Consider the following 14,434-nt stretch of genomic DNA (forward strand, 5'->3'; position numbering starts at 1 on the left):
TAGAGTATTATTAACATATTCATTATTCTCATCTTCAACTTTAATTAATTTGCAATGACTTATTCACTGTCAGACTTCAACATTATTATCTGTAGATATTTCATCATCGTTCATGAAACTTATTGAACAATTAGAATTTTAATTATTTCCTAACACACTTAGAATTAATTAAAAAGATGAATCTTTCAGGAAAAGAAAATAAAAGAGAGTACAATAAAAAAAATTGTAAAAAAGAGAATGAAGAATATATTAATTTTAAACATTTTCTACTTCAATATTAACTTTATTTTTATTCTGTAAATATCATTATAACGCAGTGTAACGTGGTTACAAAGTGGGATAAAAGCCAGAAATAAAATTTAAGAAAATAAAAAAAAACACAAAAAATTATACAAACATATTTGAGGCAGAAATAAAATACATCTTTACTCCTTTTTACGTAATCAAACGTCGACGTATGTTTGCTAACTTACACAAATTTGAAAAAAAAAAAAAACTCAATTTTTTGGCCCTTCCATTAGTTTCTTCCCTGTGTTCATTCGTATGAAACAAAATGTTAAAAGTTTAAACAAAAGAAGTGTGTGTGAGTTAAGCAAAAGGTTTACACCTAAGAAAATAATTTAGAGGAATTTTGTTTTTGTATGTGCTTTTTGTCTGATCTTGCTCCATCTTTTTGTATCATGTTTTGTACTATTTGCGTGGCTATGTTTTGAGTACTAAGTTGATATTTTGGGATCCTCTCGTATGAATTTCATGGCCATACTTATGGCATTGCAGACTTGGACACAAACACAGGGACAAACTCTTCACCCCCTTTCTCTTCCGTATTTCTGTTTCATCTTTTATTTCTAATATCATATTCCATTTTAAACGTTTTTCAGATCAATTATTAAATAAAAGCATATAATAAAATTAAAATAACAGTTTTAGTGAGGTTGGTGCACGTGGCGTGCTGTAGGCAGCTTTCAGAAGGTGTGAGGTGAACCCCGGGTGAGGGAAGAAAGATAAAAACTGGACAATGATTGATTGCCGGAATCCCAAAATTCACCGCTTTCACTCTGAGGAAACCACACCAGGCGTACGTTAGATTGAAGTTTGTTGAGGGATTCTACCATGCGCCGGGAAACTCGGTAAGACACGTCATCAATGGCTTTTTACTTTTAACCCATTTTGCCGCATAAGTTAGAACTTTGGGAAAGAGCGGCAAGTGCTTCCATGACATGTCTGTTTCATCCTGGCCCCACCCGCTACGCGCTACTCCCTAAATCTTTCAATTTAAATAATAATATCTTATATATACAAAATCAAATTTAAAATTTATAACACTCAACATAAATAAAATTTTAAAAAAATAATGAATTGAAGGTACTTAAATTTTTTAGAAACTTAAAATTTAATTAAATATATTAAATATACTCATTAATTTTTAAATGATTATTTAAATAAATAATTCCACTAAATAGTTATAATAACTACACTAAAATAAATCTCATTTTTTTCACTACAAGCCACAAAAAATAATTATTCAATTTTACTTTCAGTGGAAGCATTTTTTTTGTCTATATTGGTTTATCTGAATCTAAATCTTATAGTTTTACTTTCTATTTTTATTTATTAAAATAAAGAAAAACACTAATTTAAGAAAAAACATATCATATTATAGTTTTTAATTTTAAAAATATTGATATACAGAGGTAATAATTCCTCGTGATTCCTACGGTTTCGCATCTAGCATTAAATAAATAATTCGTATCTGGACATTTATACATTTTCTATTTTATTTGAATTAAAAAGTTATAAAAAAACATATTACGGCTTAGTAATTAATAATATAAAAAAAAAGGTGTACACTAATAGTATGCAACATTTGGGGAATTTGGTTGAATGACAGCTGATTGATCACAAGTATACGCATTCATTTGTTTTTTCCATTTTATCGAACAATGCTGGATCTACAACCACTGTACTCTACGCTTATATTATTTCCTACAAGATTCTACAGCAAAATCATAACTTTACTTCTTTCCACCTACATTTTCAAAAAATTTCGATCTTTTATATTCTAAAAATCAACAATAAAATTGTAATTTTAATTAAAAAGTAATAATAATTAATAGTACGACAATGCTTGTATTGTTATCAGAAAAGAAAATGTTATTCATAATTATAATTTTTTTATCATCTATTACAAAATAGAACAGATATGAACAAAATGGAATAAAGATGAACAAAAGAGTAATCTGAAGACAAAGGATATGAGGATGAATATCTCATTTTCTTGTTATTCAAAACAAAATAAATGATCTGAATATATACAAATAGTACACTCATTCTAAAGTTTAACTAAAGAAAAAAAAATCAATAATTAAATACTAGAATCATAACACATTGAATCATAACACACAAAGAAAGAAAGATAAAATAAAAGTTATTGTCCTTTATAAAGAGCCTTCTGTAACTCTGATATCTGTAATGTTTAATATCATCTATACTAACGAGGAAAAAAAAATACTTCACAATTTTATATATTTTCAAAAAAAGTTAAAAAAAAAAGTAGATATAATAGTAATTACATTATAAATTATAAGTGATTTATGACCATATGAACAATTTGGAGAATAGAAATAAGATTGTAGAAGAGATAATAATGATAGTTAAAATATTAAAATAAAAGATATGTCCTGTAATTTGTGAATGAGAAAGTGGTTGTGTAGATTGATACGACCAACCAGAACTGAAAATATGTAATAGACATGTCACATACGAAATTGTATGAAAAGCAAGTGAATGTACAGTGCCTGATATGGAATCATCCAGTGGTGATGGGATAGAACAAGAACAATGTGGAAGACAAGTTATGTTGCATTAATGGTGCATCTAAACTGCATGGCCCAATAATCAATTATTCATCTTACTCCATTCCAAATCTCATTCTACATATACACAATTTAAGCAAAACAGTAATATCAGGTTCTAAGAACCAACTTCTTCTTCATATTTATATATGTTACTAAAATCTTTTCAAGGTTTAAACAATCTAGTCTCTTAGTTTTTGTTAAGATTAATGTTATTTGGAGTAGCTGTGTAAATAATTTCAACTAAAAAAAGAGAAACACTATTTTACATATCTTCTTCCTATGTTCAGGAGTGTTTTAAATAAGTTAATTAGTAATTATTATATACTTTTATAGGAAACTATAACCACTTGTGGAGCTTTGTTATATGTGAGACTGGGCTTTGTCCACTTTCCCCCTTCATCCCCTCTATTTTTTTACATATGTATAAATTAATATATAAATAAAAATATTTTTTATATTTTATATATTTGATATTCCAAAATTTTTGTATACCAATAAAAAAAGTCAGTGCTCATTGCAAGAGAAACTTCAAATTATAATTTTTAATAATTTATTTTTGTGTGATGATTTCTTATTTTTTTTATTGGTTTATCTTTTCCCAGTTCGTTTGTGGTCTCTTTTTTTTTTATGTCTGTTATATACATGATTTTTAAAGTAAAAATTTATATTTATTTTTGTCTCATTTTTTTTTATATGAAATTTGTATTTCATCCTCATCATTGGCTAATATACTGGTACTTAAGTTTTATCCTATTTTATATATTAATTAAATAATATTTTTCTTTAATAAAATATTATCAATGATTCAATATAAAAAACATATATTTTTTTTAATGTTAAATATTAAAAAATAAATTTTAAGTTTTATCCTATTTTATATATTAATTAAATAATATTTTTTTTAATAAAATATTATCAATAATAAAAAACATATATTTTTTTTAATGTCAAATATTAAAAAATAAATTTGAATAAGAGTATCAAATAAAAATTATAAAAATGTTAAGTAATTATGTATAAGACTAAACAATTACACATAATTAAAATTTCGGAAAAACTATATTCTATTACTTTTGTAATGTTATGGACTAACTTGTGGATCTTAATGAATTTGGTCCGCAAAACAAGTTAAACTATTAAGAGAGAGAGAATGAAACTAGAAACCAAATACAATAAAGACAATATTTTTGGTAGGTTACAAAATAAACTAAGAGTTTATATGGTTTAGCACTCAAAATTGCACACCACAAAAAATAAATAATAAATAAAAATATTTAAAAGGTATAAAAATGAATAAATATGTTTTTTTATAAATGATTTAATTTAATAAAATTACAATTTATGTTTCTTGAAATACAATCTATCATTTGAGAAAAACTACATAAAAAAACGACTTGTAATCAAAAAACGACTTGTAATCAAGGTTTTAATGAGAGGAATATACATCTTAAAGATATGAATGAACTTGTTAATATGAAACGAGACAAAGTTGAGAGAATGAACTTGTTAATATGAAACGACACAAAGTTGAGAGAGACTGTAAAAATATATATAATAGAAAAATAATTTTTTTAATAAAACAAAATCAAGGACCAACTAGAGATTAATGAGAATATGTTTATTTATATTTTTTAATAAATTAATAATGTTTTATTAATATCAAAACAGGACCAAAACAATATGTAAATATCCATGTTAGTACCTAATTTAAAAAATTCTATATTATTCAATAATTATATTAGTATCTCATCAATATAAATATACTTATCATGATCAATATAATAATCAATATAGATATAGTTATCACAATTTTGATTAGTTTTCACAATGAGTTGACTTTATTTTTCATTACTAAATGTGATGAAATAAATAGACAAAAATTAAAGATTTTGATTAAATGTTTAAAAATAAACATTGAATGTATATAAGTGTTGTTTGGTTGAAAAAAAAAGTAAAAAAAAAAATAAATTGATAAAGAAGCATATTAGGGAAAAAAATTTGGTGGGATATTGCTTCTAACACAATCGTGTGTAGAAATTTGAGGCCTAAGATAAAAAATTTAGACAAACTTTATTAGTTATTAAATTTTAATATTTTTCTAACTTCTTTAGCAGCAAACTCATTTATAAATTTATAATGAAGTAATTACAATATTTCAAACTCAATAGATAAGATGACTAATTCATTTAATATATCTTGTAACATTGTTGATCTTTTAAGTAATTTTAATTTTGAAAAAAATTATTTAAGTAATAGCACTTTTACAGGTTTCGTTAAGAATATTCTGTAAGCAATTTGGAAAACAATCAGTAAATCTTAAGAAAATTCAAGATTAATACAATATTTTTTTTAATTCAGATAAAAACCAAAAAATATATTTACGTTGTAACAAATGTTCAAATCGAGTTTCAATAAAAGAAAAAAATTGATTTACTATATATAAAATATATTCAATACAAAATGGATTTTCAGCTGAGTATGTAATTTCATTATTAACATTTTCATTGAAACGTCATCTTTAATGGATTTTACTCTTTTTTTTACGTTAGATTCTATATCTATTTCATTAGCTATTTTTTTATTCCAAAACTGATCTAAAACAATTTTCAATATGCTTTTCAAAATAAGAAATGAGATCCCTTAAATCATCTGTAGCAGAATGCATATCTTTATATTACAGAATTGACAACAAATAAAGTGTCACATAAATATTCATTCTTAATACAAATTCATTTTTTCTTCATCATAAGTTTCTAAATATAACTTTATTTTTTTATATTCTCGGATCTTCACACTATTTTGATAATTGAAGGCCTCTTATCTTTGGCGCTTAAAACTTTATTGTTTTAACACTTTCAATTATAATTTTTATGGCATTATAAAGATTTTATGGAAAAATTGCGTACATTATCTTTAAATAAAAATCATTATTTGGTATCACACAAAGTTAAACTCAAATTATGACATGCACATGATGCGTAAAATATTATTTGATTTATATACCTAATACTTTCTTTCGCCCCCTTATATTTATATCTATAATAGAAAAATATTAATAAAAATGATTAAACATACAATGTAACAGCACCCTTTTCTTTCTAAAAAGAAATAGAAACAGAGACACCCCTCCCACGCACAGTTTTTTTTTTCTTCTTTTTCTTCCTTATCTCCATTTCTCTCTCTCTCCAATTCTCTTCTCTCCCTCTCTCTTAATTTCTCTTCCAATCTTCATCTATTTTAGAATCTGATCATACCACGCGGTAGCAGAGGAGTTAAGGGACATTTCTACCCGATCAGATTTTCAAACAGAGTAAGTTCATTTTTACTCTAAATATCCTTTGTTCTCTGTTTTTCCTTAGGATTTAGTCATCAATCTTGGTGGGGTCAGTTGAGAAGTTTAATCCTCTCAACTTATTCTATTATATACTGAATTTTTGTTCTGTTTGGATAATTTGCATTAGGCCCGTAAATCTTGAAGCTTATCCAAACGGTGGGGAATAAAATTCTAAAAGTTGCTTGGAAAACAAGCAATTGAGGTCAGGGAAGCTAATTTTTTTTTTATAGCACCCTAGGATAGAAGATCTAAATGCGGAAGGGACGTGGTCCCAATATTCAATTTTTCTTGCAGGGATGTTGTGTGTTATATATATTGGGTTGTTTGTTTATATATTATTTAAATTTGTAAAAATATTATATTTTGATGGTTTAATATTTAAGTGTTTTTTTTTTTTAATTACGTTTTTGAATGTTGTGGATCGTGTTTGGAATGATATTGTATGACGGGATGGTATGGAATTGAATTCATACATTTGGGATAATGTATGGATTGATGTTTGTTGTGTATTAAGTATTGATGCCTATGTGGTAACAGAGATCTCCGAGGAGTTCATGCATACCGTGACATATGAGATGCACGGCTTGGGTTGTATTGAACTTACCCTGATCCTTTCTGTTGGATTCGCTGGTAATCTTTGGATCAGGTGTTAGTCTCTGGTAGGACTTACTTAATACGGGTCTTCCGGAAGATGTTGTTTGTTGAATATTCTGGATGTGTAGATCCATGTGAGATCTATGTGATTGTTTTATTGTTGAGATTTGAAGAAGATTGAATAATTTGAGAAATTGATCATGTAACTTGGTTTTCTCTTTTGATTTAATTGTGTATATTATAAAATTCTATTTTCACTAGCTTACCCTTGCTTTTCTTGTTGTGTTTGAACTGCGATAACTGTACTACGTACACGAGCAGATGATCTTACAGGTGTCTGAGGATCAGAAGAGTTTTAGGACGTTGATTATGAAACTTATATTGTAAATATTTGTATTTCTATATGTCCTAATCATGTATTAGGAATGTTTTGAAAAACTTTATGCTTGTATAGAAATAAGTAGAACCTGTATTGTAATAGTTAGATGTATTTTCCGGGGTGTTACATTTAATGGTATCAGAGCGGTTCATCCTTAGGATAACCTGAGGGTAGTGGGTTTATTTTGTTTCTTTTGCGTGTAGATTTTTGTCTAAGTCTAGCCTCAAGACTTAGTTAAAAGTTTCTAATAAGATGTTTGACAAAATTGTTTTTCTTGAAATCTTGTTTGTGTTCGAGTCAAGTTAATTGTTATGAATAAAGATGAAAGTATTAAGAATGAAAAGAATCTTGATAGAGTGGTGAGGGTGCACACTCATGACTAGATCGAGATTGTTTTCTATCTTAATTCTAAGTAGCTAGAGTACATTTTAGAGATAAGTTTTGATTGGTTTTTACCTGTTTCGTATGATTATTTCTTTGAAGTTAATTTGTCTTAAAGATGTAGTTGGAAATTTTAGTAATTTCTAACCCAATTCTTTATGTGCTTAGTATATGGCACGTAGACCACCTACTCCTCCTCCACCAGTAGATATGCCCAACTTAGCTCGGGCAATAGAGATGATGGCAACAGCCTAGCAACAACAGAGTGCTACTATGGCACAACAGCATCAGGCCGCCATTCATCAATTAGAAACAGCTAGATTAGAAGCAGAATCTCAGCTTCATCAACAACCCCATACTTTTAGTCTGGAGGATTTTCTGAGACACCATCCACCCAAATTTAATGGCAAGGTAAATCCAGATGGAGCAGACCAGTGGGTGAGAGACATAGAAAGAATCTTTGAAGCTACTCAATGTCCTGAAGAGAGAAAGTTATCCTATGCCATTTATGTACTAACTGAAGAAGCTGAATTCTGGTGGATAGGCATGAAGCAAATGATGGAAGACAAAGGAGAAAATGCCACTTGGGAGAACTTCAAAGTAAGATTCCTGAAGGAGTATTTTCCTGATAGTGTCAGGTATGCAAAAGAAATCGAATTCATGCAGCTGGAACAAGGAAATCTTTCAGTCACTGAGTATGCTACTAGGTTCAAACACCTAACTAGATTCTACACCCAGACCATGACTGAGGCTTGGAGATGTAGAAAATTTGAGTTTGGGTTGAAGCAAGAACTTAAAGAAGTGATGATTCCTATGTCTATTAGAGATTTCCCTGCTCTAATGGAGAAAGCAAAAGTAGTGGAGAGTTTGAAAAATAGTAGCAGACTTGTTAAGCCTCAAGTGGGAGGACCTTCTAAAAGCATGCCTAAATATGAAGATAGAAAGAAACCTTATTCAGACCTCAATCTTATAGCAGTGGAAGACCCCGTTCTCAATCACCACCTAGTTTCAGATGTTTTCGATGCGGTGGGCCACACGTTGTTAGATTTTGTCCTCATCCAATGTCAAATGTGACATGTGATAGATGTCACAGGTATGGTCATGCAACAAAAGACTGTTGTGTCCAATTGGGAGCTCCAAATTCTGGTGGAGTGCAGCAAGTACAACAAAATAGTAATCAAAAACCCAAAGCTGCTGGCAGAGTTTTTGCTATTAGTGGAGTTGAAGCTTCACAGTCTGATAGCCTTGTTAAAGGTATTTGTTCTATCCTTGGAACACAGTTATCTGTATTGTTTGACTCTGGGGCAACCCATTCTTTTATATCATTTGATTGTGCTAAGAAACTTAAGTTATCAGTCCGAGAATTAGAATTTGAGTTGGTGGTATCTACACCAACAGAAGGTATTATAGTAACTTCTTCCATGTGTGATGAGTGTCCAGTAATTATAGATGGGCAGAGATACAAGATCAACATGATTTGTATACCTCTAAAAGATTTGGAGGTTATCTTGGGAATGGATTGGTTGTCTGCTAATCATATCCTTATAGATTGTGGTCGGAAGAAGTTAATTTTCCCTAAATTAGAAGGAATGCAGGTTATCTCAGCTCATCGGTTTGAGAGAGAGATACGAGAAGGTGCAGAATGTTTTATGCTCTTGGCTTGTTCTATAGTTACTGATAAAGTACAAAAAGATATGTTTGTAGTTCAGGAGTTTATGGATGTATTTCCTGATGAGATTCCTGGACTTCCACCTAAAAGAGAGATAGAGTTTGCAATAGACTTGATTCCCGGAGCAGGCCCCGTGTCAATTTCTCCATACCGAATGGCACTAGCAGAGTTAGCTGAATTGAAGAAACAACTAGAAGACTTATTGGAGAAGCAATTCATTCGACCTAGTGTTTCTCTATGGGGAGCTCCAGTGCTATTAGTGAAGAAGAAAGATGGTTCGTCACGTCTATGCATAGATTACAGACAATTAAACAAGTTGACAATAAAGAATAAATATCCTCTTCCTAGAATTGATGACTTGATGGATCAGTTGCATGGGGCAATTGTCTTTTCTAAGATAGATCTGCGCTCAGGTTATCACCAAATTTCAGTGAAAGCGGAAGATGTTTAGAAGACTACTTTTAGATCAAGGTATGGTCACTATGAATTTCTGGTTATGCCATTTGGGGTGACTAATGCTCCAGTTATTTTCATGGATTATATGAATCGGATATTCAGACCTTTTCTTGATAAGTTCGTGGTAGTGTTCATAAATGATATCTTGATCTATTCTCGTACAAGGGAAGAACATGCAGAACATCTTAGAACCATCCTGAACATTTTGAGAGAAAAATAATTATATGCTAAACTTTCAAAATGTGACTTCTGGATGTCAGAAATACAATTTTTAGGACATGTCATCTCTACACAGGGAATATCAGTAGATCCTTCTAAAGTGGAGGTTGTACTTCAGTGGGAACGTCCTAAAGCAGTTACTGAAATTAGAAGCTTTGTCAGGTTAGCAGGATATTACAGGAGATTTATAGAAGGTTTTTCTAAAATAGTGGCCCCCTTGACCCAATTGACTAGAAAGGATCATCCTTTTGCATGGATTGAAAAATGTGAGAGAAGTTTTGAAGAGTTGAAAAGAAGGTTGACTAATGCTCCTGTATTGACAATCCCTGATACCAATCAGTCTTTTGAAGTTTTCTGTGATGCTTCCTATCAGGGATTTGATTGTGTTCTGATGCAGAATAAGAAAGTTGTTGCCTACGCTTCTCGTCAGTTAAAGGTGCATGAAAGAAATTATCCAACTCATGATCTAGAATTGGCAGCAGTTGTCTTTGCTTTAAAAATATGGAGACATTTTCTTTACGGAGTTAGTTTTAATGTGTTGAGTGATCATAAAAGCTTGAAGTATTTGTTTGATCAGAAGGAGTTAAATATGAGGCAGAGGAGATGGATTGAATTTTTAAAAGACTATGATTTCCAGCTGATATACCATCCTGGGAAGGCAAATGTTGTTGCAGATGCATTGAGTCGTAAAAAGATACAAATGTCTTCGCTTATGATTAGAGAGTTAGCATTGGTTGAAGATTTCAGGGGTATGAATTTGGAGGTTTCCATGTCTTCAAATTGCATTAGTTGTAATACCCTTGTTATAACTAATGAATTTCTGGAGAAGGTGAAGGAGAAGCAGTTGGAAGATTCAAAATTGAAGAACTTCATGGGCTTATTAAATACTAACAAAGCTAAAGACTTCTCTTTAGGAGTGGATGGTATTTGAGATTCAAAAATAGAATATGCATACCAAAGGATAATGAACTAAAGCAAACAGTGTTATCTGAAGGTCATAAAAGCAAACTCAGTTTATATCCAGGAATGACCAAGATGTATCAAGATCTCAAGAAGTCTTATTAGTGGCATGGCCTGAAGAATGATGCAGCTAAGTTTGTAGCTGCTTGCTTGACTTGTCAGAAATCAAAGATTGAACATCAACGACCTGGAGGCATGTTAACTCAGTTAGACATTCCAGTGTGGAAGTGAGATAGTATCTCAATGGATTTTGTTACCCACTTACCACGTACTTTGAGGAAGCATGACTCTGTTTGGGTCATAGTGGACAGGTTGACAAAGACGACACACTTCCTACATATAGACCTGAGAATCTCTATGTGGAAGTTGGCTCAGATTTACATAGATGAAATAGTCAGATTGCATGGTGTACCCTCCAGCATAGTTTCAGATAGAGATCCCAGATTCACCTCCAGATTCTGGCAAACACTTCAAGAAGCTTTGGGGACTAAACTCAGACTTAGTTCAGCATATCATCCTCAGACTGATGGACAATCAGAGAGAACTATCCAGTCCTTAGAGGATTTGCTTAGGACTTGTGTGTTAGATCATTTGGGCAGTTGGGATGAAATTCTACCATTGGTAGAGTTCACTTACAATAACAGTTACCAAGCTAGCATAGGAATGGCTCCTTTCGAGGCATTGTACGGAAGAAAGTGTAGGACACCTCTGTGCTGGTTTCAAGATGGTGAGAGTGTGTTAATTGGACCATAATTAATACAACAAACCAATGAGAAAGTCAAAATGATTCAGGAAAGGTTGAAAACATCTCTCAGCAGGCAAAAATCTTATGCAGATCAAAGAAGAAGACCTTTAGAATTCTCTGCGGGTGAGCATGTCTTTTTGAGAGTTACACCATTCACTGGTGTAAGAAGAGCACTGAAATCCAAGAAATTGACTCCTAAGTTCATAGGACCTTATCAAATTCTCAGGAGAATAGGCCCCATTGCTTATGAAATTGCTTTACCTCCTCCTTTAGCTAACATTCACAATATTTTCCATGTATCTCAACTAAGAAAGTATGTACCTGATCCCAACCACATTCTAGAGTCTGATTCCATCCAGGTGAAAGAAAATTTATCGTTTGAAGTGAAACAACTTCGTGGAAGGAGTATTCCCATGGTGAAAGTATTGTGGGATCTCATATCTGGAGACTCCACTTGGGAAATTGAAGAGGAGATACGAGCATCATACCTTAATCTCTATATTTGTAAGTTCATTTTCGAGGACGAAAATTTTTGTAGTTGGAGATAATGTAACAACACCCTTTTCTTTCTAAAAAGAAACAGAAACAGAGACACCCCTCCCCCACGCACAGTTTCTTTCTTCTTCTTTTTCTTCCTTATCTCCATTTCTCTCTCTCTCCAATTCTCTTCTCTCCCTCTCTCCCAATCTTCATCTATTTTAGAATCTGATCATACCACGCTGTAGCAGAGGAGTTAAGGAACATTTCTACCCGATCAGATTTTCAAACAGAGTAAGTTCATTTTTACTCTAAATATCCTTTGTTCTCTGTTTTTCCTTAGGATTTAGTCATCAATCTTGGTGGGGTCAGTTGAGAAGTTTAATCCTCTCAACTTATTCTATTATATACTGAATTTTTGTTCTGTTTGGATAATTTGCATTAGGCCCGTAAATCTTGAAGCTTATCCAAACAGTGGGGAATAAAATTCTAAAAGTTGCTTGGAAAGCAAGCAATTGAGGTCAGGGAAGCTAAATTTTTTTTTTATAGCACCCTAGGATAGAAGATCTAAATGCGGAAGGGACGTGGTCCCAATATTCAATTTTTCTTGCAGGGATGTTGTGTGTTATATATATTGGGTTATTTGTTTATATATTATTTAAATTTATAAAAATATTATATTTTGATGGTTTAATATTTAAGTGTTGTTTTTTTTTAATTACGTTTTTGAATGTTGTGGATCGTGTTTGGAATGATATTGTATGACGGGATGGTATGGAATTGAATTCATACATTTGGGATAATGTATGGACTGATGTTTGCTGTGTATTAAGTATTGATGCCTATGTGGTAACAGAGATCTCCGAGCTTCACTGATGATCTAAGTCACATAGACTAAGATATCAGGTGGTGAGAAGCTGATGGGGGAGTTCATGCACACCGTGACATATGAGATGCACGGCTTGGGTTGTATTGAACTTACCCTGATCCTTTCTGTTGGATTCGCTGGTAATCTTTGGATCAGGTGTTAGTCTCTGGTAGGACTTACTTAATACGGGTCTTCCGGAAGATGTTGTTTGTTGAATATTCTGGATGTGTAGATCCATGTGAGATCTATGTGATTGTTTTATTGTTGAGATTTGAAGAAGATTGAATAATTTGAGAAATTGATCATGTAACTTGGTTTTCTCTTTTGATTTAATTGTGTATATTATAAAATTCTATTTTCACTAGCTTACCCTTGCTTTTCTTGTTGTGTTTGAACTGCGATGACTGTACTACGTACACGAGCAGATGATCTTACAGGTATCTGAGGATCAGAAGAGTTTTAGGGCGTTGATTATGAAACTTATATTGTAAATATTTGTATTTCTATATGTCCTAATCATGTATTAGGAATGTTTTGAAAAACTTTATGCTTATATAGAAATAAGTAGAACCTGTATTGTAATAGTTAGATGTATTTTCCGGGGTGTTAGATACAAAACATTAACAATTTCATTAAAAAAGAGACATTATCCTTATGTATTATGAAATTTTAAAAAATATGAAAATCATTCATTATATAATAAGAGTTATGACTTGCATCAAAACTATAATGGAAAAATCAGTGAGCCCCAATTTCACAATGTTCCTAAGAGGTATGTTATTATGTAATAAGATCAAATTCTGTAAACATTTCAATCAAACCAAAAAATTTACCATAACTTTTTCATATATCTTCTCAGTTGTTCCATGAGAAGCAAGATCATTTTTAAAAACATGGTTGACAAAGACAATAATTCAAAGTAAAAGATTTTTCGATATTCATTTTCTTTATTAACTTATCCTTTTATAATTATTATCTATTTTTGGTTCAATCTTTTTTTAATTCATTTCATTTTGGTCATATTAGTGATATTTTTATGGCTTTTGAGTTTGAAGTCAATATTTTTCTAATCTTTAGTTCCTTTTCATTTCGTAATTGACTAAGACAAGTTAAAATAAATAACTTACAGCAAAAGCAATACACTTTATCCAAATCTGTAGAAATTACCCATTTCCTATCATTTTTTTTTTTCCATTTGGAAATAACTTTTAATAAAAATATAATGCAGATATCTACTAATTTTATTTTTGAAATTTGAAAATTATCTTGTCTGAATTCTTATTGAACCATTTTCTATCACTAAATCAGTAAATTTTCCTTGTCTTATATAATTTTTTTTTTCAAGAAATAGACTTCACGTGTGCTATGCACAACGTTTTTACTTATAATAAATTATTTCCATTTATGTACTTGCATTTTACTGTAAACAATACTATCAACATTTTCAATATCATTTAAAAGTGGTTTCCTCATACTTTTTTTCTTTCTTTCTGA

At 30.7% G+C, this 14,434-nt stretch overlaps 1 protein-coding gene and 1 long non-coding RNA gene across 4 annotated transcripts; both read left to right on the forward strand.

Annotated features, from left to right (window-relative positions):
* Positions 1–5,989: 5,989 nt before the first annotated feature.
* LOC137807164 (uncharacterized) lies at positions 5,990–13,582 on the forward strand. 3 transcript variants are annotated; one of them, XR_016519706.1, is made up of 3 exons: positions 5,990–6,168; positions 6,320–6,394; positions 7,108–7,291. It is a non-coding gene; the product is annotated as an uncharacterized LOC137807164 (long non-coding RNA). The 3 variants fall into 3 exon arrangements; XR_011080481.2 differs by lacking the exon at positions 7,108–7,291 and adding an exon at positions 13,366–13,582 and having other exon boundaries at positions 6,004–6,168; XR_016519705.1 differs by lacking the exons at positions 5,990–6,168; positions 6,320–6,394; positions 7,108–7,291 and adding exons at positions 12,189–12,366; positions 12,518–12,592; positions 13,366–13,582.
* LOC150028811 (uncharacterized) lies at positions 7,577–8,625 on the forward strand. Its single transcript, XM_090300705.1, has one exon. The coding sequence runs from the start codon at positions 7,820–7,822 to the stop codon at positions 8,618–8,620; it is 801 nt and encodes a 266-aa protein (XP_090156831.1). The 5' UTR covers positions 7,577–7,819; the 3' UTR covers positions 8,621–8,625.
* Positions 13,583–14,434: the final 852 nt, after the last annotated feature.

Source organism: Phaseolus vulgaris, chromosome 3, assembly GCF_051622355.1.
Source record: "Phaseolus vulgaris cultivar YP4 chromosome 3, ASM5162235v1, whole genome shotgun sequence".
NCBI lineage: Eukaryota > Viridiplantae > Streptophyta > Magnoliopsida > Fabales > Fabaceae > Phaseolus > Phaseolus vulgaris.